This window comes from Leishmania major, chromosome 19, assembly GCF_000002725.2.
Source record: "Leishmania major strain Friedlin complete genome, chromosome 19".
In the NCBI taxonomy this organism is placed as follows: domain Eukaryota; phylum Euglenozoa; class Kinetoplastea; order Trypanosomatida; family Trypanosomatidae; genus Leishmania; species Leishmania major.
In genome coordinates, this window is record NC_007260.2 from 394,620 (window position 1) to 418,771 (window position 24,152).

At 57.9% G+C, this 24,152-nt stretch overlaps 4 protein-coding genes across 4 annotated transcripts; all 4 read left to right on the forward strand.

The window, feature by feature from the left end:
* Positions 1 to 3,994: 3,994 nt before the first annotated feature.
* Positions 3,995 to 5,836, forward strand: LMJF_19_0985 (4-coumarate:coa ligase-like protein; the record flags this gene model as incomplete). Its single annotated transcript, XM_001682629.1, has 1 exon — positions 3,995 to 5,836. One exon carries the CDS (start codon positions 3,995 to 3,997, stop codon positions 5,834 to 5,836), a length of 1,842 nt encoding a protein of 613 aa, XP_001682681.1.
* A 3,267-nt stretch (positions 5,837 to 9,103) lies between these two features.
* On the forward strand, positions 9,104 to 10,912 carry LMJF_19_0995 (4-coumarate:coa ligase-like protein; the record flags this gene model as incomplete). Its single annotated transcript, XM_001682630.1, has 1 exon — positions 9,104 to 10,912. One exon carries the CDS (start codon positions 9,104 to 9,106, stop codon positions 10,910 to 10,912), a length of 1,809 nt encoding a protein of 602 aa, XP_001682682.1.
* A 5,217-nt stretch (positions 10,913 to 16,129) lies between these two features.
* On the forward strand, positions 16,130 to 17,941 carry LMJF_19_1005 (4-coumarate:coa ligase-like protein; the record flags this gene model as incomplete). Its single annotated transcript, XM_001682631.1, has 1 exon — positions 16,130 to 17,941. One exon carries the CDS (start codon positions 16,130 to 16,132, stop codon positions 17,939 to 17,941), a length of 1,812 nt encoding a protein of 603 aa, XP_001682683.1.
* Positions 17,942 to 20,928: 2,987 nt separating this feature from the next.
* On the forward strand, positions 20,929 to 23,373 carry LMJF_19_1010 (conserved hypothetical protein; the record flags this gene model as incomplete). The annotated part of the gene is made up of 1 exon (XM_001682632.1): positions 20,929 to 23,373. One exon carries the CDS (start codon positions 20,929 to 20,931, stop codon positions 23,371 to 23,373), a length of 2,445 nt encoding a protein of 814 aa, XP_001682684.1.
* Positions 23,374 to 24,152: the final 779 nt, after the last annotated feature.

Genomic DNA, 24,152 nt, shown 5'->3' on the forward strand with positions numbered 1-24,152 from the left:
ATAGCCCAAGCCCCCCCCCTCACCCTATCCGCAGCGCAGCGCCCCCCCCCTCACCCCCGCACCAAGCCCTGCCGAGGCCCAAAAAAACACCGCAGCCACGCAAACGACGCCCCAAACCCGAAAAGCCGGCCAACCCAGCACCCCGGGGCACCGAAGCCAAAGCCACAAGAAATACACCGGTCGCGAAGAAAGGGCCATACTTTGTACGCAGAAAGGCACCGAGCAAATCGTCTTGTGGCCCGGCGCTTTCGCTAGCGATCCATAGTGTGGTGTCGCCTTCGGAGAGGGCAAAACACACGGACCGGGCGGCATGGAAGCACTGCGTCATCTGCAACCTTTCAAGAAAGCAGCAAGTTCTCGAAGCAATAGCCGCTCTGATAATCAAGGGAGGCGTTTGCTTCATATTCAGCTAGCTCTGCAGCTGAGTTTCTCTCCTATGTCTCATGCCGCTTTCTGTCAACTCTCCCGTCTGCGTCACAGAGCAAACTCTTCCATAAGACTGAAGCGAAGGAAGACATGTGAATCTTTAGTCTGCTGTGATGCGTTCTCGATAAAACGAATCCCTATTTGCCATTTCCGCAAGACGCAGCAGCGACTGACCTGAACTGTGTGGCATGGATATTACAAGCAATAGTGAAGCTTTTTTTATTTTGCGCAGTACAGAACAGAAATCGGCACTAATGTTTGTCACTTACTGCGCATAAGCAGAAGCTTACTTATTCGTAGACTGCTCACTACCAGACTGCTAGTGCATAATCCTCCGAGAGTTTGAACTCCGCTACTTCTAGCCTCCAAGACCACGCGCAGATCTAGAGTCGCGGAGTGGGTTTACTACGCAGCTGTTGCTGAACCAACCCAGGGCTCTTCTCCCTCACGAGGCTTTGACTTTCTCATATTTTCGCTTCTCCTCACTTCCCGCTCCATGCTTACCATTGTGCCAAACAAAAAAGAAGTTTCAGCCGCAGTATTTTCGTCCTCTACAACCACGATCACCAAAAACCAGAACCTACAATTTTGACCAACGCTACCTGCTCTTTGCGTTTCTCCCTCGCGCCCTCCAGCATACCCACTCCACAACACCACCACCGCCACATCCACGATGTTCCGCTTTGCTGCCCCCAAGTGCCAGGCCGCCGCTGTCGCCGTGTGCGCCACGCACGTGCGCTACAACAGCGGCAAGAGCCCCGCGGACGTGTCGGAGCCGAAGGAGGATTCGAGCCGCTCAAAGGGTGAGCACGAGACGCCGGTGCGTCTGCCGTTCTGCTTGTGAGCGCGCGCGGACACGCACGCGCAGAAACACTCCGCACACCCGCTGCCACCGCGTACGTATGTGCGCCTTTGCGCGGCGAGTGCTCTTGCGAGCGTGTGTGGTGTGCCTGCAGTGGGTGGTGCACGGCGGCCCCATGGCTACATGCGCGCGGCGTGCACGCCGCCCCACGCAACCGCTGCATGAGCTCGAACAAGTGCGCACACACACGTCGGCAGAGTCGCACAACTCTGCCACGAGCGCCAGCGGCAGATTCTGCGCGAGCGTTGCCAACTCACACTCCCTCCCTATATAGTGTTTTCTCTTTTTTTGATTGTTTTCTGTCTCGTCCGCTGACTAGTACATAACTGGCTTTCTTTCCCACCCTCTCACTCCTTTTCGTTGTTGTTTTTCGAATTTTTTTTCTACCTTTCTTTTTTGCGCTCTCCCTCCCTGCGACGCATTACTTGCCTTATGCCTCGGTACTCCCCCAGGCATTCTTCTTTTTTTCTCTCTCGCGATGTGGCCGCGCAGACTGCGTGTATGTGCGTGCATAGGACTAGCGCTTGCCGCCACTTGCGACCCCACCAAAACGGAGCCTCCAAAGAAAGATGAAGCAAACAAATATAAACCACTCGACTGGGCGCCGAACCGAGCCGCCGCAGGGTACTGCAGAGCTGTGTCACACGATCAGGGCTGGCATCCCGCCTGCTTTTTCGCGCTTCGCGATGCTATGTGTAGGCTTCTCTCTCAGTCTCCATTTGCCAGTGGGGTGCATCCGCCTTTTGTGCTCCCTCTCTCCCTCGTTCCTCCCAATTTTTTCATTTCTGTTCAGAGCATCTCTCTGCTGTTATATCTTCACCATGCGCTATGCGCGTGCCTGCACACTTGTGTTTGAGCTGTTGGTCTAACTTGGCACTATAACTGTAAAAACGGGAAAATACTCCAAAACGTATGAAAAGTGCCTCCACCACGCTATGCAATCGCCATTCTTCTTTTTTGTCATTGTTGTTGTTTTACGCTTCTGGGAAAATTTCATATGGCCACGTGACGAATGTACGGTGTCCTGTGCATGTGTATGAGCGACTGTGGCGTGTGCTGACGGTGCAATGCTGGCAGCCACGGACAAGTTCACGCCGGGGTACGCAGAGGGTGATGCGCCTGTGACGTAGCCGCTCGCAATACAGCCACCGTAGCCATCGCTGCGTGTTCTCTTGTTTCCCGCGTTTTGTATGTGCTTCTCGTGAATAAATTCATTTGCTATACTTACGCTTGATTGTGCTGGCGTGTGCGGTGGCAAGCGAGGGTGTGAGCTGGAGGGGAGCGTCGCGCGCATGTGTGGAAGAGTGTGCACGGTCTTCGTTCCTTTGCTTGCTTGTCATGCACCTCACCTCCACTCACCAGCCCGCCTACTCCCTTCCGCGCTTGCTGTAGTTTGCCGTGCGCGGGGCTCATCAGGAAACAGCACAGCAGTATGCCGACATATTCGCTATATATTCTGCTTTTTGCGTGTGTTCTTCAATTTGTCTCGTGTTCTCACGTTGAGTTTGAAGCTGATAAAAAAATCGGATGCAAATCTGGTGAAGTGCAGTGTACGCCGTGGCTGTTCGAAGCGTGTGTTTAGCTGTACGATCCCTCTCGTGCAGCCTCAATGCTATAGCTCTCAGGGCAAGACGCAGCGTGCACGTCAAGTGTGGTGGGCTCGAGCATCCGATACAGTCTGTCCCAATATGTATGCTGCACCGTATGATGATACTAGCGTGCTGTTGCTCTATTTTGCAGAGCTTGTGCTTCATGCAAGGCTTTTTCACTTCAACTTCTGTCGCTTCTCCCTTGTGCTCTTTTTTTTCGCCCTTGCGTTCTTGTTTACTGACTTTACTTCCCCACACCTACACGCCGAGGCTACAACGGCTGCACGCTTTTACTCCATCTGTTTCACACTCGATATGCGATCTGCGCATTAAGACTCGCACACATACGCAGGGACACACTGCCAGGCGCTCAAGCTCTTGAGGGATCTTCCTCCCTGCAGTGTGATACTGCGTTTACACCTCGTTCGCTGTTTGCTTGCTCACAACTCTATGAGAAGCTAATTACGAGCACCCAGAGCTGCGTTATTACATACTTGATTTTGTTTCTTTTCGGGGTATTTCTAGCTCTCTCTCTCTCTCTCTCTCGTTCACACTTCAGCCGTCTCTTGTGGTGTCGATCGCCGTTTTGCGTATCTCTGTCGCCTCTCTTATTTAGCTGCTTTTTTTTCGCTCTCATTTTCGATCTCTCCTTCTCTTTTACTCCTCATACGCCCGACACTCTGTGTGCTTCGTCGTCTACATTTATATATTTTGGGGAGTTCTTCTTTTGTCGCCCTAACTGTAGCAATCCTCTTCCCATCCTACCTCCGTGCATCCAGCCTGTGTTACTCGGCACCGCCATCCTTACCACTGCCTCTCAGACTCGCCGCTCGGGTGATCTCAGTGGCGTACAAAGGTATAGATACACGCACACGCAGCACTCCCCTCAACCCTTACAACCATCTACCCTTCCGAACTTATTTCCGCCCTCTTTGAATCCACCAAGAAGCCACCCTTGTAAAAACGCACGACTCTGCAAACAGTACCCGCAGTGTGTCGACCCATGTTTCCCTCTTGCGCGCGTCGGCTGTGTGCAGCCAGCCCGGTGAGTCGCTTCGGCACCACGAGCGCGGCTGCCGTATCGACACCTGTGAGGGCCACCTGCGCCGCGGCATACATGAGAAAGGTGAACCGCGGGAGCACGACTAGCGGCTTTGCCTGTGGGCTTGCTGCGCCGGTGGGACTGCATCAGCCGCGGCGCTGGTACTTCATGTCCGCGGCGGCACCGCGGGCGACGGAGGACATGCGCATCTACAAGTCGAAGCTGCCGTCGGTGATGGACAAGGTGAACCAAGAGACGACGCTGTACGGGTATCTGATGAAGCGCATGGCGGCGGCGGACCCGAAGAAAATCGCTGCGGTGCAGGCGGAGACGGGTAAGACACTCACGTACCCGGAGCTGATGAAGGCGACGGAGCACGCGGCGAAAGCACTGTACCAGCATGGCGTGCGGAAGGGCGACGTTGTGTGCCTGTGCATGCTGAACACGGTCGTGTACGGCCCGCTGGTGTACGGCACGCTGCGCCTCGGCGCGATCGCGTCGACGGTGAACGCCGTGGCGACAGCGTCGACGCTGGCGTACCACTTCAAGGTGAACGGTGCGAAGGTGGTGCTGGGCATGCACTTCTTTCAGAAGCAGCTCGCGGAGGCCGTGGCGCTGGTAGAGCAGGAGACCGGGCGGAAGGTCCAGGTGCTGTACCCGGAGGAGTTCTTCAAGACAGACGCTCCCGAGATCCCTGCGGACTACGACGGGCTGAAGGGGGCCACACCGAACGACACCGTGGCCATCCTCTTCTCGAGCGGCACGACCGGCATGCCGAAGGGTGTGCAGCTGACGAACCGTGCGCTCATTGCGTGCTCGGAGCAGTCCGCCGGAGCGTTCGGCGTTGGCTCGCAGGACACCGCCGTGACCGTTCTTCCGCTGTTTCACGTCTTCGGGTTCACGGCGTGCATGAACTGCATGTTCGCCTACGCTGCGACGCAGGTGGTGATGTCCAAGTACTCGGTCGAGGACTACGTGCGCGCGATTGAGAAATACAAGGCAACGGTCAACCTCGTCGCCCCGCCGATCCTCATCTCGCTGCTCAAGAACGCGGACAAGGTGAAGCGGCACGACCTGTCGTCGCTCAAGCGCTTCTGCTCCTCGTCGGCGCCGCTTGGAGCGGACGTGGTGAACACGGTGGAGCAGCTGATCCCTGGCTGCGCTGTAACCCAGGGCTACGGCATGACGGAGATGGCGCCGACTGTGACGGCACCGCTGTCGGGCCAACGGTGCACACCAGGCTGCTGCGGTGTGCTTGTGGCGGACACGGAGCTGCGCATCGTGAAGGTGGACGACAGCCAGCAGAGCGGCTCAGACAAGTCTTCCGGCATCGACGCAGAGCCCGGCGCGGAGGGTGAGGTGTGGGTGCGTGGGCCGCAGATGATGAAGGGCTATTTGCGCGATGAGGACACGATCATGTGCATGCAGGACGGCTGGTACCGCACTGGCGACATCGGCAAGTTCGACGCTGAGGCCGGCGAGCTCGTCATCACGGACCGGCTGAAGGAGCTGATCAAGTACAAGGGCTTTCAGGTGTCGCCGGCTTCCCTGGAGGCGCTCTTGCTGACGCACCCGTGGGTGAAGGACTGCGTGGTGATTGGCGTGCCGGACCCGCGCGACGTGAGCTTCGAGAACCCGCGTGCGCTCGTCGTGTTGGAGCCCTCTGTGTCCCCAGAGGACGCCGTCCGTGCGTCGGACGAGCTGTACCGCTTCGCGATGATAAGCATGCCCCCGCACAAGCGGCTGCACGGCGGTGTGCGCGTCGTGGACGAGATTCCTCGCAACGCCGCTGGCAAGGTGATGCGGCGTCAGGTGCGCCAGGATGAGGTAGCGCTGCTGAAGGGGCAGAACGGCGATAGCGCTGCACCAGAGACTAACAGGCAAGGTACCACTACTACTACCGCTGCAGCTGCCTAGTTTGGGAGATGATTCAAGGCGAATATGCCACATCCTGTGTGGGTGTGGGTGTCCAAGCCCTCGTGCTCTTTGTGCTACCTAGATCTTAGTCTGCCTCAACGCAAAAGCAGCTTTCCCCTCCCCCTTCCCAGAGTCCCCTCTGCCAGTGGGTTTTCGCGATGTCTGCGCGTGTTTTTCTCCTTCGTTTTTCTGGTTGCATGTTGTTGTTGCTTTGCGTCTGTTTGCTGTTTGGGGTTAGAACACGCCATTGCCATCCGCAGGCTCACTCGCGCTGCTGTTTGCTTCCTTCTCTGCGTCCGGTGGTGTACTTGCTACTTCCGTCTCGCGTAGCCGGCATCACCACCACCTTGTCGGGCGGCTCACATACGTGTTGGTACTGCTGCTTGCGACACTACCCTCTTCCCCACCGCCAACGCCGACCTTTGCTCGCTCTCTCTCTTCGCTTGCCTTATACCCCAATAATCGAGCTGCTGATGGTCCGTCGCCCTCTTGTTCTTTGTTCATTTTTTTTCTTAGAGCGCCTGCTGTTCCGTTTTTGTCCCCTGTAAGTATGTGTGTGTGTGTGTGTGTGTGTCAAGTGCTGGAATGGATTGCACGGCACTTTCCGTTTTCTCTCCATCTCTCTGATGGTGCTAGCTGATTTTTTTTTTTTGTAAGAAGGGGGTGTCTGTGTATTTGGATCCCCTCTCTCTGTGCCTGAGGCTGTCTGCATACCAGTATCATCACTTTGCCTTTTCTCCCTCCTCCTCCTCCGTTCAGCTCGCTCTCTTTCTCTCTCCAGCGTGGCCTTGCGTCGCCTGTCTTGCTATTTATACGCTCATCCAAAACGAAACATATTTTCTTCTTGTTGTTTCCACCCCCCCCTCACACACACACACACACACACACACACACCTTTTCATTCCCTTTTCAAGTACCCTTCCCATCCCCTTTTTTTTTTGTTTGTCTCGACTTCCTGGTTGACACTTTCTCCCACTTCGCCCCCTCTCTCCTCAAGGCAGTGTGCGTGTGTGTATGGGGCGTTATTTGGAGCGGCGTAAGGGTCTTGCTTCTCTTTTTCACTGTCCTCTGCCACTCCCCTCCCCCCTAGCCCCCATGGGTACCAATGGGCCCTTAAAGCGTTCGACCAGCTTTTTTGCAGTCCCCCCTCTCCATCGAGGTGCCTTTCTCTTGGGCGTATTCCATCTTATTCTCGCGTTTCTTTTAGTTGTTGTTGTCCTCGCGCCTTCTCCTGGTTTGAGTCGCGGCGTTGACAATGAGTGTAGCTGGTGTTGTATGCGTCTGCATGTATGTGGCTTCCTGCAACCAAAGGGTGGTGGCGACAGCGGCTCGAATGCTGTATGATGGGATGAATGAAAGGGATGAGAAAACGAAAATGGCAAAAAAAGAGAACACCGTGCCGTGTCGCAACCAACAGAAAAAAAAAAACATCTGATGAGCTGTCTCCGTTGACGAGCAGCTCTCTTTTTTTTTTGGGGGGGGGGCTGCATCTCTTTCCCCTCCCCCTCCCCCGCCCCTAAGTGAGCGGGGATGCACGCAGTGGCTGTGGTGACCGCACATCCCACGCGCTTTTTCGAGGCTCGCACGGCGAGCGTGTCGGTCGACAGTACGAGACCAGGAAAGAGAATGCCAAGAGATGTCGTTTGTATACAATACGAAAGAACTCTGTGTCCCGCTGCTAGGGGGTGACGTAACGCCGTTCTTCGTCCGTTTCGTTTTACTCTTGTCGGCAGTCGCGCGGTACCTGGTGTTGGCCACTGTCTTTCGTTCTGTTCCTCCCTCTTCTTAGCAGAGGCCGTAATCATGTCGCTGCACCGCACATCTCATCCCCCACCCTCGCTCCCTCGCTTCCTCACTGTCCTTCTCTTTTCTTTGTAATCACGTATCCAACGGCCCCATTCTTCCACCACTAACGCCGTTTCACCTACTGGCGACATTGTCACTATCACCGTGCCTCCCCCCTCTTCTCTTCTCCTTTCATTCAACCCCCCCCCCATCACCGCGTGGAACGGCACCCACGCATCACCATCGTGAATTACGAACGAGGAGAAAAAGTTCATACGGCCTTCTCCTTCGACTCGTATGCGCATCTTCTGAGCGTGACGGGTACGCAACGAAAGGCAACGAACCCCCCCCCTTAGCCCATGAAAACGCAGTGAGCGACAGCCACCGCTACAAGGGCAACAACGACACTACTAAGGAATCTAATGTTATCGCCTATATCGAGTTGTACATCCACATCGGCTGCGCTGTTTCGTTTTCGTTTTTCTGGCTTTGTTTCACCATCTCTCACGCTCGCTCTCGCTCCCTCCCTCTCACTTCGTTACATACACACACACACACAATACGCGCACAATACACAAAATTCACCCCTTCTCTCTCCCCCTCCCCTTCTTTTTCGCTGCTTCACCGCCTTTGCTGCCGCTGCCGCTGGAATAAAAACGAAAACAACGAAAAAGCAAAGCACGTCGCTGTTTTGAATTATCTGTGTGCCACCGTCTTCAGCATTCCCTTTTCTTCGCTTCTTCTTTTCGTTTTTCGTTGTGTGCCCCTTCGCTCAAGTCGTGCGTCGCGACGGCACTTCACTCCCACCAACTAGCACCGATGTGAAACGGGCGCGTCGACACAGTCGATCCCCCTCTCCGGAACTCCCGTCCTTCCCCCTTCCACCACCACGACCCTCCCCTGCACCCGTTGCTTGGTTTCTTGTTGTTGTGTTCGGCTCCTACCACTTGTGCCTGCCTCATCCCTTCCCTTCCCACCGCCCTTTGCTTCGCGTTCGCGGTGTTGCCCACTTTACCCCCCCCCACACACACACACACACCTTCTTTGGTGTGGGTGTCGGTGTGCATGTGCGTGCCTGCCTCAAACCTCTTTTTACGAGGATGACGTTTTGTTCATGATGCCACCACCACCGCCTCCTTCCTCTTCGCTCAACACCCCTTTTATCTTCATCGCCCGTGGTCTATCTCTTGCCCGCTTGCCCCCCCCCTGCTCGTGCCTCACCGACTCCGTAACGCGTGGGTCGCTCGAGGATATTGGGCCACTCCTCAACCTTTTCCCCCCCCCCCTCTGCACCCTCGACATATCCTTGCGATCTGCGTGGCTCCCCGAAGAGTCTGGCTTTTCTTCCCACCCGCCCCCTCGCCCGCCGTCTACGCGTGCACGCCAATGCCCCAAAACAGAATGGGCCGCCTCAACAGATCCGACGTTCGTTTCGTTGTTGGTGGACCAGCTACCACCGTTGCCTACAGCTATCGTTCCTCCATGTATACCCTTCCCTTTATCGGCCGCGGGAGCACGACTAGCGGCTTTGCCTGTGGGCTTGCTGCGCCGGTGGGACTGCATCAGCCGCGGCGCTGGTACTTCATGTCCGCGGCGGCACCGCGGGCGACGGAGGACATGCGCATCTACAAGTCGAAGCTGCCGTCGGTGATGGACAAGGTGAACCAAGAGACGACGCTGTACGGGTATCTGATGAAGCGCATGGCGGCGGCGGACCCGAAGAAAATCGCTGCGGTGCAGGCGGAGACGGGTAAGGCACTCACGTACCCGGAGCTGATGAAGGCGACGGAGCACGCGGCGAAAGCACTGTACCAGTATGGCGTGCGGAAGGGCGACGTTGTGTGCCTGTGCATGCTGAACACGGTCGTGTACGGCCCGCTGGTGTACGGCACGCTGCGCCTCGGCGCGATCGCGTCGACGGTGAACGCCGTGGCGACAGCGTCGACGCTGGCGTACCACTTCAAGGTGAACGGTGCGAAGGTGGTGCTGGGCATGCACTTCTTTCAGAAGCAGCTCGCGGAGGCCGTGGCGCTGGTAGAGCAGGAGACCGGGCGGAAGGTCCAGGTGCTGTACCCGGAGGAGTTCTTCAAGACAGACGCTCCCGAGATCCCTGCGGACTACGACGGGCTGAAGGGGGCCACACCGAACGATACCGTGGCCATCCTCTTCTCGAGCGGCACGACCGGCATGCCGAAGGGTGTGCAGCTGACGAACCGTGCGCTCATTGCGTGCTCGGAGCAGTCCGCCGGAGCGTTCGGCGTTGGCTCGCAGGACACCGCCGTGACCGTTCTTCCGCTGTTTCACGTCTTCGGGTTCACGGCGTGCATGAACTGCATGTTCGCCTACGCTGCGACGCAGGTGGTGATGTCCAAGTACTCGGTCGAGGACTACGTGCGCGCGATTGAGAAATACAAGGCAACGGTCAACCTCGTCGCCCCGCCGATCCTCATCTCGCTGCTCAAGAACGCGGACAAGGTGAAGCGGCACGACCTGTCGTCGCTCAAGCGCTTCTGCTCCTCGTCGGCGCCGCTTGGAGCGGACGTGGTGAACACGGTGGAGCAGCTGATCCCTGGCTGCGCTGTAACCCAGGGCTACGGCATGACGGAGATGGCGCCGACTGTGACGGCACCGCTGTCGGGCCAACGGTGCACACCAGGCTGCTGCGGTGTGCTTGTGGCGGACACGGAGCTGCGCATCGTGAAGGTGGACGACAGCCAGCAGAGCGGCTCAGACAAGTCTTCCGGCATCGACGCAGAGCCCGGCGCGGAGGGTGAGGTGTGGGTGCGTGGGCCGCAGATGATGAAGGGCTATTTGCGCGATGAGGACACGATCATGTGCATGCAGGACGGCTGGTACCGCACTGGCGACATCGGCAAGTTCGACGCTGAGGCCAGCGAGCTCGTCATCACGGACCGGCTGAAGGAGCTGATCAAGTACAAGGGCTTTCAGGTGTCGCCGGCTTCCCTGGAGGCGCTCTTGCTGACGCACCCGTGGGTGAAGGACTGCGTGGTGATTGGCGTGCCGGACCCGCGCGACGTGAGCTTCGAGAACCCGCGTGCGCTCGTCGTGTTGGAGCCCTCTGTGTCCCCAGAGGACGCCGTCCGTGCGTCGGACGAGCTGTACCGCTTCGCGATGATAAGCATGCTCCCGCACAAGCGGCTGCACGGCGGTGTGCGCGTCGTGGACGAGATTCCTCGCAACGCCGCTGGCAAGGTGATGCCGCGTCAGGTGCGCCAGGATGAGGTAGCGCTGCTGAAGGGGCAGAACGGCGATAGCAGTGAGAGCAACTGAAAGAATGAGTACATGAGGGAGGGGTGTCGGAGGGACGAAGAGAGCGGGTGTGCCGGTGCGCCCGTGTGGCAGAGGTGCTGCAGTTGTAGTGCAACGCACAATAGTGGTAGTAGTCGTGCTTGCAGATGGGGGCAAGGAGGGGACGAGCGAAACCGACTGTTGTGTCGCGGCTGCTGCGGAGAATGAAGGCGAAGCAAATCACACGCAAACAAAGCCATCACCAAGAATAACGCCGACCTCCTCGCTTATAGTCACTCCCACAGGTGGTCTGCACCACCGCATGACTTCCGTGTCGACTGAATGAGTTCGCATGTTCCACATGCGAACTCTGCGTCCACGTTTCTTATGATTTTCCTCGCTCTGCCTCTCTGTCTCTCTTCCTCGTCCCTGCCAGCCCCCTCCTCCGTTTGCGCGTCTGTGCAGATGTGTGTCTCTGTGAGCTGCTGCCGCGCCTCCAACGATCGTTACCGCCATATCGTTCTTGCATGGGCGACGCCTTCGGTTTCCACATGGTTCTCCGACATAGTTTTCCTCTCCCTCCTCGTCTTTGTTGTGACTGCTTCTCCGCTCGCGCCACGATCGCTGCTCTTCTCGTGCGTCCTTGCTCTCCTTTCAGAGATCACTTGCGTTGCCCTGATGATGCGGGCCACGTCAGCGTGGCACCACATTTCGAGTGCCCGCTCTGTATGGGGAGGCCAAGCAGCCGGCAGCCTGCCCTCGGGCATGGACAGCGGGCTCTTGGTGTCGGCGGACAGGTACGGAGCAGCGCGGTGCCGCAGAGACCTACGGCCATCATCGCGTTCGCACCACTGCGCTGCGAATGGTGTCGACGGCTCCACAAATATGCGCATCCACCTTCTGTGTTGTCTCTGCTCTGGCTGCGTTGCGGTGGTGTCGAGCGTGATCCCGGGCCGAGCTTGCGCTGTGTGCTGCCGTGGCCTTGCGCTGGACTGAGCGACGCCGAACGGTGTTGGTTGGACCCGGCTCCTTGGCGAACCCTCGATGCAGGTCTGCATTCTGCGAGAGGAGGAGGAGGGCATGTCATGCCGGCACTCCTGCCACGGCATTTGGCCTCGCGGCTTATCAGCGTGCCGGTGCAGCAGGAGGAGAGAAGAGCGACTGTCGGAGGGAACGGCCGCATGAACAGGCACTCAGAAACACGAACAACGCAACATGCGCGACGTGCAGCGTGCGCGCGCTCTGCATCAGCGACAGAGGATGTTCTTCTTTTCCCCAGCACAACTTCATGGATTTCACTCTCTCCCACCCACCCCCTCCCCTCCCACCCTCTCTGCTCCCTCCCTTTTTCCACCCTCAAAGCAGCACACTCCGCTGCAGCACACGGTCGCCCACTCACACCTGGACACACAAAACAGCATCCAAACTCAAGCACACACACACACACACTTACACAGTCTGATTCCTGGTTCTGATGTTGTGTGTGTGCATAGGTGCATGCATATAGATGCAAGTAGAGAGCGTATCGTGTGCAGGTCTATCGAGGAAGGGAGACACGATGACGCATCTCGCCTTTCTTCTCCCTCTTCTTACCTCCTGCACCGAGTAAGGGATTATGCGATACAACTCCCTGCAGTGGGGAAAAGGAAAAGGGAAATCACGAAACAGACGATCCGGCCGTGTCGTCGAGGTGGTCTCCGGAGAGCAGACGTGTTCGGCCTCCTCGGGAGAGGCGATCAGGAGGAGCCACACACATGCATCTCCTTCCGTTCCCCTTCTCTCCGCGTTCTGTTCCTCATACTTCAGTCGCGAACTTTGCTGACTTTCTCTCGTCGTCGACGTTGTCTCTCTTTCCTTCTCAATGCAAACGGGTTTCACCTTCGTGCCGAGGGAGGGGGCCTCCGCTGTTTCTTTCGGGCGGCCTCCGGCCCCCACACACGGGTGAATATGTGCATGTGGGCCGTGGTAGCTTTCTTTGCGTCCCCCTTACGTTAGGGAAGATGTCAGCTGGTGTTTGCTATCTTGTCTGCGCGATCAACTTGATCCCACCTCGGCCAGCCATCCCCCCCCCTCCGTTGTCTCTGCCGCCGGGTGAGAGGCATGATGGATGTGGGAAGGAGTGAACCTAGCACTTTCGTGGAAATCATCGAAACGATAAGCATCAATGCCGTATGAGCGGAATGCAGAGGTCAGCTGCCCGACCTACCTGGCGACGTCAAACACGTTTGCGGCATCGCCGTTGGCCAGGCGAGAGCATGGGATGGTACTCCTCAACAGAATACCTCCACTCCTCGCTCGCCCTCTCGCTCTGATCGCACACGAGCGAGGGCAACAACTGCGCATGCATGCATATGCCACGGTGAAGGCGCTGCCTCAGATAGCGAACCTAACGACGGACCCCAGCGGCGCCCCCTCCTCCGAAGTCAGCAGGTGCATGTACGAGTCCATGCGGGAACGAAAAATTGCGTGTTTTGTTGTTGCTGTTGTTGGTGTTGTTGTTGTTGTTGTTGGTGTTGTTGGTGTTGTTGGTGTTGTTGTTGTTGTTGTTGTTGTTGGTGTTGTTGGTGTTGTTGTTGTTGTTGGTGTTGGTGTCGTTGGTGTTGTTGGTGTTGTTGGTGTTGGCTCGCTTCCCTCTAGTCCTGCGTTGCGCTTTCTCTTTCTCAGGGACATGACGGCGCGACGAGCGATCACGGGAAGGGCGGTTGAGCTGCTCTTCTTTCGTTCACACACACCCTCTCTCTCTCTCTCTCTCTCTCTCTCTCTGTTGCAACAGCGATCTGAGTTGTGTCTCTCAGTGGCACCTCCAGTCTCCACTTCCGCTGAAAATGGACCCAGTGGACCTCATGGCCCCCTTCTCTCTCGTTAGTTTCACTGTCCGTGCCCTCTGAGTAGGACTCCCGCTCATCCGATCTCTTCGTATCTCCATCCGGTGGGGCAGGAAACTGGAATAATGGACGGCACAGCATTCTCGTGCGCACACAAGCACAGGCATACGCGTGCATCTATACTCTTGAAGAAACGCCCTCTAAACTGACCTGTATGGCCCTCGATGTGCACGCGGCACAACCGCACACATCGCCCTAGAAGTCGGATCGATGAAGACAGTTATGCTGACGCACTAACGGTGTCGGTGTAAACTCTCTCACTTTTCCTCTTCTATCTCTCTCGCCCCCTCTCGCACGCTGACGAAGGAAAAGGCGTATGCGCATATGTGTATATCTGTGTGTCTTCGTCAGTGGGAAGCTCCCCCCCCTCTCATGCATGCCGACATGCCCCGGCATCCTTCACTCCCCCCTCCCCTCCTACTCCTTTCCACACCTGCCCTTCTCACTTTCACCTGTTTTGTGTTTCTGTTTCTCCTGTCGTGTGACTATCCGACTCTCTATCTCCCCCCCCCAAACACACACACACACATACGCACGCACACGCAACTCTCTCTCTCTCTCTCTCGTTGCTCTCCGTATGTCACGTGTGGCTGTCCCTTTGGTGGGGTGTGCGCCTTCATTGGTTTCTGTACTCTTTTTTTCTGCTCGGGTGTGTTCGTGTGGTCCTTCTCTCACACCCTCACATCCTTTCGAGTCAAACACGTCCCTCTTCCCCCTCCTGTCGCAAGATTAGCTGCATTGCAACGTTCCCTTTCTCACGCACACGCACACATCCACCCTCTCTCCCTCCCTCGCTTGGTGGCTTCTCACTGCATTTCGAGTAGTTTCTTTGCGTGTGCACCCATCAAGTGATCTCTCCCCGTCTCCCGTCGTCTGTGCTCGCCCTGTAAGGCGACAACGTACAGACGGGCACAAATAACAGAAAAAAAAATCACTCTGCCACTGACCCTTCCCCGTTTTTAGCTTTCTCCTGTTCCTGAAGCTCATAAAAAAACCGAGACAAGTCTTCTTCTGCTCTTTCTTCTGTCTTTGTCCACTAGTACAAGACAAACTCACAGCAAAGAACGACAGACACACGCACACGCTCAGAGTCGCAGAGGGTACCTACTTCAACTGGACGGTGACGCCACGCTCTCTCATCTCTACGTTTCGCACCACACGCCCGCACTCTCGTCATCCTTCTCTCTCGAGTCCATACTTTTTTTGTTGTTGTTGGAGCGTGTACCCAGCCAATCGGTTATCTCACATCGGTTGCGCTGTGTGCTTGTGTGTGCGACGTGACCTTGTCCCTCCCTTCCCCTTGCCTTTCTTTGTTTTCCCCTCCCCCTCCCCCTTCTCCTCCGCTCTGCTTGCCATCGACTTGTTCGCCTGCACGTTTCCGAACGCAAAACACACACACACACACAAACAAACAACAGAGAAAAACGGGCGGCTCTGTGACTTGATCCATTCTTTCCTTTTGTTTCTTCGTCTTCTTCGCTCCACCCCTTTTCGAACGCTTCACTCTGCTTCGTTTTTGTCTCGTTGTTGTTCCCTGCCTTGCTCCCTCGCTCTGTGTGTCTGTGTGTGTGTGTGTGTGTGTGTGTGTGTGTGTGTGTGTGTGTGTGTACGGCACCCCCTTCTTTTTTTTCCCACTACCACAATTCGACGTTGCTTATTGCTTACGAAGCTCCCTCGCTATTTCTTCTCTGTTCTGTATTGTTCTTGCCCTTTTATCAGCCGCCTCCCCCTTCCCCCCTCCCTCCCTCCCTCCTCCCCATCTCTCCTCTCCCTCTCTCGGAGTCTCTGCATTACATACAGTCACGCATACGACCACCAACCGAGAAAAACTCCATCAAACGTGCCTCCTTGACACGCGAGTTTGACGCGATCGTTCTTCTTCATCGCTGCATTTTTTCCTCTGCTTCAAAGACGCTTCTTCTTGTTGTTGTTTTCGTTGTTGTTGTTGTCGTCCGCGTGTTGCCTCGGGTCATTCCCTCGGCCTCTCTCGTGCCGCCCTCCCTCCCCCCTCCCTCCTTCTCCTCCCCTCCTCCCCCCCCCTTTCTTTGTCGGCTCGCCTTTTTCAGTCCTGGCGTGCGCTGCGTCTCAGCCCCGATTCACGGATAAAGACACGGTGTCGCGCCATCATAGCACAACGGCAACGGGAAAGAAGTTGGGCCTAGTATTCTCTTGCACCCATACATACACTGTCAGCATGCTCCGCAATACGATTCGGTGGGCGAGCGTCCTCGGTGCGCAGCGCTGCGGCAGAGGTGTTGCTTGCCGTGGCAACAGCCTGCTTGCTGGTCGAAGCATCGCCGTTGAAGCACCGCGCGCGTTGACGGTGTCGTCTTCACATGCCGTGACGCCGTTCTTGAGACCTGTCGCGACAGCCATGGCACTGACGCAGCAGGTCCGCCTTGCCTCCACGACGTCGACCCCCTCCACTACAGCCACAGCCACGTCGATCGCCGCAGATGCAGGAACACATATCTATAAGTCGCGGTATCCCTCGGTGATGGACAGAGTGAACACGGAGAGAACCCTCTACGAGTACCTCATAAAGCGTATAAAGGCGAAGGACCCGAAGAAAATCGCTGCGGTGCAGGCGGAAAACGGCAAGGAGCTAACATACTCCAAGGTTATTCAGGCCACGGACTGGTGCGCGCGAGCGCTGTACCATCACGCCAAGGTCCGCAAGGGCGATGTGGTGTGCCTGTGCATGCTGAACACTATTATTTACGGCCCTGTAGTGTACGGTGCGTTGCGCCTCGGCGCCCTCGTCTCCCCGGTGAACGCAATCGCAGAGCCATCGCTTCTCGCATACTTCATAACAGAGGCCAACGCCAAGGTCATTCTCGGCATGCGTTATTTCCGCAAGCAGCTTGAGGAGGCCGTCGCCATTGTGGCGAAGGACACGGGCAGGAAGGTGGCTATCCACTACCCGGAGGAATTCTTCAAGAGATGGTACATCTGGCCTGTGCCGCGCAGCTACGATGGGCTGAAGGGCGCCTCCCTCGACGATACCGTCGTCATCCCCTTCTCCAGCGGCACGGGCGGCTTGTCCAAGGGTGTGAAGCTGTCGAATCGAGCACTCATCGCCAACTCGGAGCAGCTGGGGGCGGCCTTCGAGTTCTCGCCGGACGATGCGGGCATCATGATCCTGCCATTCTTCCACATCTACGGCTTCACTGCCTGTCTCAACGCCGGCTACGCCCACGGCGTGATGCAGATCGTCATGTACAAGTACACCGTCGAGGACTACGTGCGCGCGATTGAGAAATACAAGGCGACGATCAACCTCGTCGCCCCGCCGATCCTCATCTCACTGCTCAAGAACGCGGACAAGGTGAAGCAGACGAACCTGTCGTCGCTCAAGCGCTTCTGCTGCGGGGCAGCCCCGCTCGGCCCCGAGACGGTGGAGGCGATAGAGAAGATGCTGCCCAGCGTGTCCGTCACGCAGGCCTACGGCATGACGGAGATGGCGCCAGCCGTGACGGTGCCCAATGGGCTGAGGCACAAGGTGCCAGGTGCCTGCGGTGTGCTTGTGGCGGACACGGAGCTGCGCATCGTGAAGGTGGACGACAGCCAGCAGAGCGGCACAGACAAGTCTTCCGGCATCGACGCAGAGCCCGGCGCGGAGGGTGAGGTGTGGGTGCGTGGGCCGCAGATGATGAAGGGCTATTTGCGCGATGAGGACACGATCATGTGCATGCAGGACGGCTGGTACCGCACTGGCGACATCGGCAAGTTCGACGCTGAGGCCGGCGAGCTCGTCATCACGGACCGGCTGAAGGAGCTGATCAAGTACAAGGGCTTTCAGGTGTCGCCGGCTTCCCTGGAGGCGCTCTTGCTGACGCACCCGTGGGTGAAGGACTGCATGGTGATTGGCGTGCCGGACCCGCGCGACGTGAGCTTCGAGAACCCGCGTGCGCTTGTATCTCTCCAACCGTCCGTATCTCCCAAGGACGCCGTCCGTGCGTCGGACGAGCTGTACCGCTTCGTGATGTCGCGCATGCCCCCGCACAAGCGGCTGCACGGCGGTGTGCGCATTGTGAGTGAAGTGCCGCGCAACTTGTCGGGCAAGCTGCTGCGTCGTCAGGCCCGCAAGGATGAGGCGGAGCTGATTAAAGCACAGATGGAGAAGGCGAGCGCGACCAAGCCGAAGTCAGCGAAGGAGGCGGCGAACGCCTCCGCCTCGGATTGACGTTACACAGAGAGACAGAAAAGGGGCTCCCAAAGTCCCATGACACGTATGCGCTCCCGCTCTCTGTGTATGTGAATGTGTGTGTGTGTGTGTGTGTGTGTGTGTGTGTGTGTGTTTATGTGGGGAGGTGATTGGCGAAATCAGGGCCACCCCCCCCCCTCTTTCTCCCTTTTCACGCGTGCCGCACGTCTCATCACAGCTCACTCGTCTCTGCTGGGCTGTCACACACACACACACACACACACTTGTTGTATATGGCACTGCTCTCTTCCACTCTCTATTCTGAATGTTTTTTTCATTTGTTTTGCACGCTGTGCTCGATGGTTTTTTGGGGGGAGAAGGGGCGTTGTTGCTGCTGGTGTATAACCCCGCCCCCCTCCCCCTCCCTCGTCCGGGAAGAAGACCATTGCATGCCATTACGTGCGTGCATCCTTCTGTCTTCTCCTCGTACTCCCTTAGAACTTTTTTATTTGTGCTCGATGTCTTCCCTCGACCTGTGATAATCTCCTACCTCTCTCGGAGAGTCGAGCCCTGCCCTCTTCGTGGCAGCACCCACCCACCCACATACGCACACACACACCACCTTCTGATTTTGCTCGTTTTCATTTTAGGGCACCGTGCCACTGACAAATCACCCTTTACTTTGTGAACGCTCTCTCTCTACGTATACATTCTTGTACCCCTGCCACCCCTCCCGCGGGCTCGCACATGCACATGCACTACCACCACAACCCTCCCTGCAGCCCTTCCCCTCTTCCATCTCGGCTTGTCTTGAGTGTAGGCCTTGTGAAATAAATCCCCCTCTCTCTTTGTCGCAACGATGCCGACCACACTGACCTCGTCTCCCACCCCTTTCTCTCTGCCTAACATGTGCTCTACCCCCACCCCAAATCTTTCGCGGACGTCTGACTCTTTTTGTTTCTCTTTCAGCTGCCTCCCGTGTGGCCTTCACCTCCTGCTCGCCTACCAGCCCACACGCAGCGAGCTCGCGCACAGACCCACTCACGCACCTGCGTGCAGAACACGGCGTCTGCGTCCGCGTGCACCAGATGGGCGTCTGTGTGCATTCCTGTGTGCCATTCTCTACCCCCTCCCCTCCCCTCCCTCTCTAATTGTTCTTTCACTCCGTCTCTTTGTATTTACTCTCTTTTCTGTGAATCCCTGATGATGCGGGCCACGTCAGCGTGGCACCACATTTCGAGTGCCCGCTCTGTATGGGGAGGCCAAGCAGCCGGCAGCCTGCCCTCGGGCATGGACAGCGGGCTCTTGGTGTCGGCGGATAGGTACGGGGCAGCGCGGTGCCGCAGAGACCTACGGCCATCATCGCGTTCGCACCACTGCGCTGCGAATGGTGTCGACGGCTCCACAAATATGCGCATCCACCTTCTGTGTTGTCTCTGCTCCGGCTGCGTTGCGGTGGTGTTGAGCGTGATCCCGGGCCGAGCTTGCGCTGTGTGCTGCCGTGGCCTTGCGCTGGACTGAGCGACGCCGAACGGTGTTGGTTGGACCCGATTCCATCACATGGCCGTAATGCAGCAGAGGCAGGTGAACGGTGGTTGCGTCTGCGTCTGTTTCCTAACATGTTTATGGTCGAATCGACACGCTGAGAAGGAGTCCTCGCTTAGCTTTACGCATATGTTGTCTTCTACTGAGATGCGCATACTACACTCACGTCGACAAACCCCTTCCAAAAAAAAAAAAGAAGCATGTGTGGAAAGGGACGTAGAAAGCAGGACGCACAGCGGAACGACGATGCATGCGTTGCAGTCGTGAGGAAAATGTGCGCTCGTCTTCGGTGTGTGGCAGCGGTAGTGCACGTGCAAGCGCAGCACGTCTGGCACAGCGAATGGAGCACCTTCTTTCCTCTCCAAGACCTGTGCAGCCCGTGAAGACTCTCCCCTTTCCCTCGCCTGCAGTTGTTTAGCTTCAGGCGCGCACATTGTTGCCCCTCGTTGACCGGAATGCAAGAGGATTCAACATGCGCCATGCCTCTTGTATACTTTCTTGTCGCGCCTCTCTCTTTCTCGGTGTGTGTGTGTGTGTGTGTGTGTGTGTGTGTGTGTGTGTCATCAACTCTCCACACATTCTCATGTCGTGTTCATCATTTCACACGCGCACAACTGCACATGATGTTGTCACTCTCGTCGCACCAGCGTTCTTACTCTGCTACAGAAGTGTCATCGCTAACTACCGCCTCCGCATCCCTCGCCGGTGCTTCCGCTCAACCCCCCCACACACACACACCACACCACCACCACCACCACCCCACTTTCTCCCGCTTTCGGCGTGTTTCCTCTTGAGGAACGCCTGTCAAACAAACAGAGGGGACTACTCCGGCATCATCTGTAGCGGCCAACAAGCCCGCCACCGCCCCCACCCACCCTACCTATCCTCTTGCTTGCGTCATGCAAGCGTAGCAGATAAGTGCCTCCAGAGCAGAAGCTCAAAGGGGGAGGGGCCCATGGGTGGCACGTGTGTGCTGCTCCGCTGATGCAACAGGTGGCCAATGCGGCGTCTGCCGCGGGGTTCATCTGGTTGCCCATGGCAACCCACGTGGCGGCTCCATCTATGCATCCACTTCCGCCATTCATCGGTTGAGTGGCTGGAGCGGCGAGGATGCCGCGTCGAGGCGTTCACTGACCGTGTTCAGCCCTGCCTCTCGCGTGCACCGCGGGATGCATGGGCAGGTGCGGGGCCTCTGCTTGAAATGCATAGCTTCGCATCTTTTCCTTTACTCACTCGCGCATGTCTCCCTGTTTCCCTGTCGCTCTTGGTCTCTGCACCATCACGCTCACCTACTCGTTTAACACACAACCCCCACCCCTCCCCTTCCGCCCCCGCTCCCTTTCTATGTATGGGATCGCGTGGGCGAACACTTCATGGCAATGAATGACGGCTCACTAGTGTACCGACGCGTATTCGAGCACCAACGCGTACGCTATAGTCGCCACGCCAGAACAGCGAAAGGGGTCGCCGCACCGGCAAGGATGGCCTCTGTTGTGGTGGTATCCGCGTCCTACGACAAGCAGATACGGCTCTGGGACGCCACCTCGGGTCGCACCGTGAAGAGCTTTATCTTCCAGGACTCGCAGATCAACAGCCTCTTTCTGCTGCCTGACACGGGCTATCTGGCAGTGGCAGGCTTTGGGGCTCTGCGCCTATATGACCTCAGCACTTTCCTGCACAGTGGCGGGGGCGCGGGAACGGGCAGTGGTGCAGGCACCGGCTGCAGCAATAGCAGCAGCAGCACGAACCAGGCACCGCCGGTCTACTCCTCGTTCGAGAGCCAGAGCTCGATGAACTTCACGAGTCTAGCGGCAGTACCGCTAGCGCACAACTACAACAAAGATGAGCAGAGCAGCACCATATCCGGCTCGTCGCGTCAGCTGACGGACTCCGCAACGTCGACGATACTAAACGATCAGCTGCTCAGCACCGTCGCCATGGTGGACACAGCTGCGCTTCTGGGCAGCACGCCGTGTCGCGAGGCCGCCTTCCTCCTTATCGCAACGAGCGAAGACGGGCACATCCGCTTCTTCGACACCCAATCCGCCGTAACACTGCGGATGTTGAAGGACATTGCAACGGGAGCCGCCATCACCTGCAGTGCTGTGTCCCCAGACCGTCGCTATCTGCTGACAGGTAACCAAATGGGCCAGGTGTCCATGTGGCACCTCCCCTCCATCGTCGCCAGTGTCGCGTTGGAGATGAAGGGCCTCGCGCACCACAAAACAGCCGCGGCAAGCAAATTCTCAGATTGCAGTCCAATCACCGCGCTGGACGAAGCAGACACCAAGGCCGGGGAGGCGAAAACCGCTAAGGCTGCAGCGGTGGCCGCCGCAGAGGAAGAGCGCGCAAAGGCTTTTGGTCGCGCGCCGCTGCAGGACATCAACTTCGCCAATGACTACAGCGCAATCCGCAGCATCGCGATAGAGCCCCTTGGCAGGTGGGCAGCCGTGGCGGCCAACGCAGGCAAGGTGCACCTCATCCGACTCGCCCGCGACGCCTCGGTGCGCGGGAGCAAGGCAACCACCGCCTCTAGCCGAAGCGCGACGCAGCCTCTGATCATCGGCGTTGCCACCAGCAACGACCCGCCGGTCACCCTGCCAGGGCAGCAGGACCCGAACGCCATGAGCCTCTCCGGCTCTGTGCAGCCATCGCCCTATAAGAGCCCCGGGAAAATATCGGCTTCCGAGAGCACCTCTGCTGTGCCGCCGCTGCATCTGACACTGACGGGGAGTGTCAGCTCCTACGGCGAGGGCGGAGCGGCCAATAACAGCTACCACGGCCCACGTGAAACCATCTACCGCTCGGCTTTGGTGGTAAACGAACTCAGCTCAAACGCGCAACGCGCCTCGGATGTGAGTGGGGATGGCATCGGCGGTGAGCTGGCGCACACGCGCAGCACCCCCAGAGGCGCCGCCTCGCACCTGAACAGCATGGGCGCCGTTCTCCTGGACCACGTCGAGCAGCAGCAAAATTCGAACAGAAGTCGCAGCAACTGCCCCGATGGACATGCCTCCGCCGCGCAAGACGCGCAACACGAGCAGCTGGCGCAGCCATCGGCCGCGACGAAGCTCGCCGAGCAGCTCGAGATGGAGGTGTTCGACACGATTCAGGCGCATTACAAGTACATCCTGCGCGTGCTCATTTCACCCAACGCGGAGCTTCTTGTGACGTGCAGTGCCGACTACTCGGTCGGTCGGTTCTTGGTGCCGGCCGCCCTGCGGATCCCGTCTTCAGCGGCGTCCGCCGGCACAGACACAAACGCCGGCTCGAAGTCTTCTGCACTGGCAGCAGCGAACGCACCTTTGCAGCCTGCCTCCACGCGCCTGAGTGGCACTCGAAACGGCGACGAGGGCGCGGGGGAGAGCAAAAACGTCGACGAGGCCGAAGTGCGCAGCGACGCACCTATGCCGTGTTTTACGTCCACGCAGGCGCTGGCGCCGACCACGGGGTCTCGCACTGGTAGCGGCGGCGATTCGGAGGTGCGAGTGCAGCAGCATCAGCAGGGCGGCACGACGGACTCGAAGACGGACAGCAGCTCTCCGGAAGAAACCAAGACGGCCGCTGCTGCCGCCGGCGATACCAACAACACCGCCGCTCCCGACACGGCTGCCTCTGGCCCTCTTATCCACTCCTTCGACGACATCGCCAGCCGCGGCCTAGGTGACGGCATAAGCGACGAGTCACCGCAACCACGCATGGAGTTCCAGCCCCTCAAGCCGCTCACCGGGCACAACCGCTGGGTCTGGGACGGCGTCTTCAGCGACTGCAGCGATTTCCTTTTCACGGCGAGCAGCGACAACACCCTGCGCATGTGGAACGGGCTCATGACGGAGCGCCCGCAGTCTGTCAGCTTTGTTGGGCACACCAAGCCCGTCGTGGCGGTGCTGCTGTGCTACGACAAGCGGCGCTTGAGTATTGGATAGCGCACACGCTCCACTGTGAAGCGAAAAGGGGAACAAAAAGCAAGAAGAGTCACGGTACATAATGTGAAGTGGCGAGTATGCGTCACCATGGTGCCGAAGGCATGGATCTGCGCGTGGGTGCGCCCTGTTTTTTTTTTTGACATCTAAATGTGTTTGTTTGCGAGAGGGCGGGCGGGGGGCAAGGGGGGGGTGGATGATGAAGAGATGAAGTCGTCGCCATCGCCATCGCTCGCATCCTCTTATCTCCCGCCCTCCCTCTCCTCGAGCGGGTGCGGGCTTAGAGCATTCCAACAACACAAGTCAACGGACCCCTCCCCCTCCCCCGAAAAAAAAGGCGTTTCTTCCTGCTGTAGTGGTGGCATTGGTGATGACCCGTGGTCTTCTGCAACGCAAGAGCCCCTTCCAGATGGCTAGGCGTGAGAGAGAGGGGTAGGGAGGCTAGAAGGACCGGTTAGCGTGGGGCAGGGTGGGGGGGTGGGGAGAAAAGCAGGGCAAGGACCAGGGGGGAGAAGGAGGGTCGGGTGTCTTAGCACATCGATTTGTGTGTGGAGTTGCCAGAGAGCAGCCCTGTCCTGTGGTTGTCGTCGCTTCTCGGACGTTGTTGCTGCTTGCGATGCGGCATGCGGCGTTGGCGAAGCACCGCCGCTGGAGCTGAGCACCGCGTCTCTCTCTTCCTCTCCTCTCCGCTCACCACCGCCACTTACTTCATGGTGCGTGATCCGGGGTGCTTGAGGGAGTTCAGCGTCACCTTTCCTTTTGCTGCGTGGAGTGGTGATGTG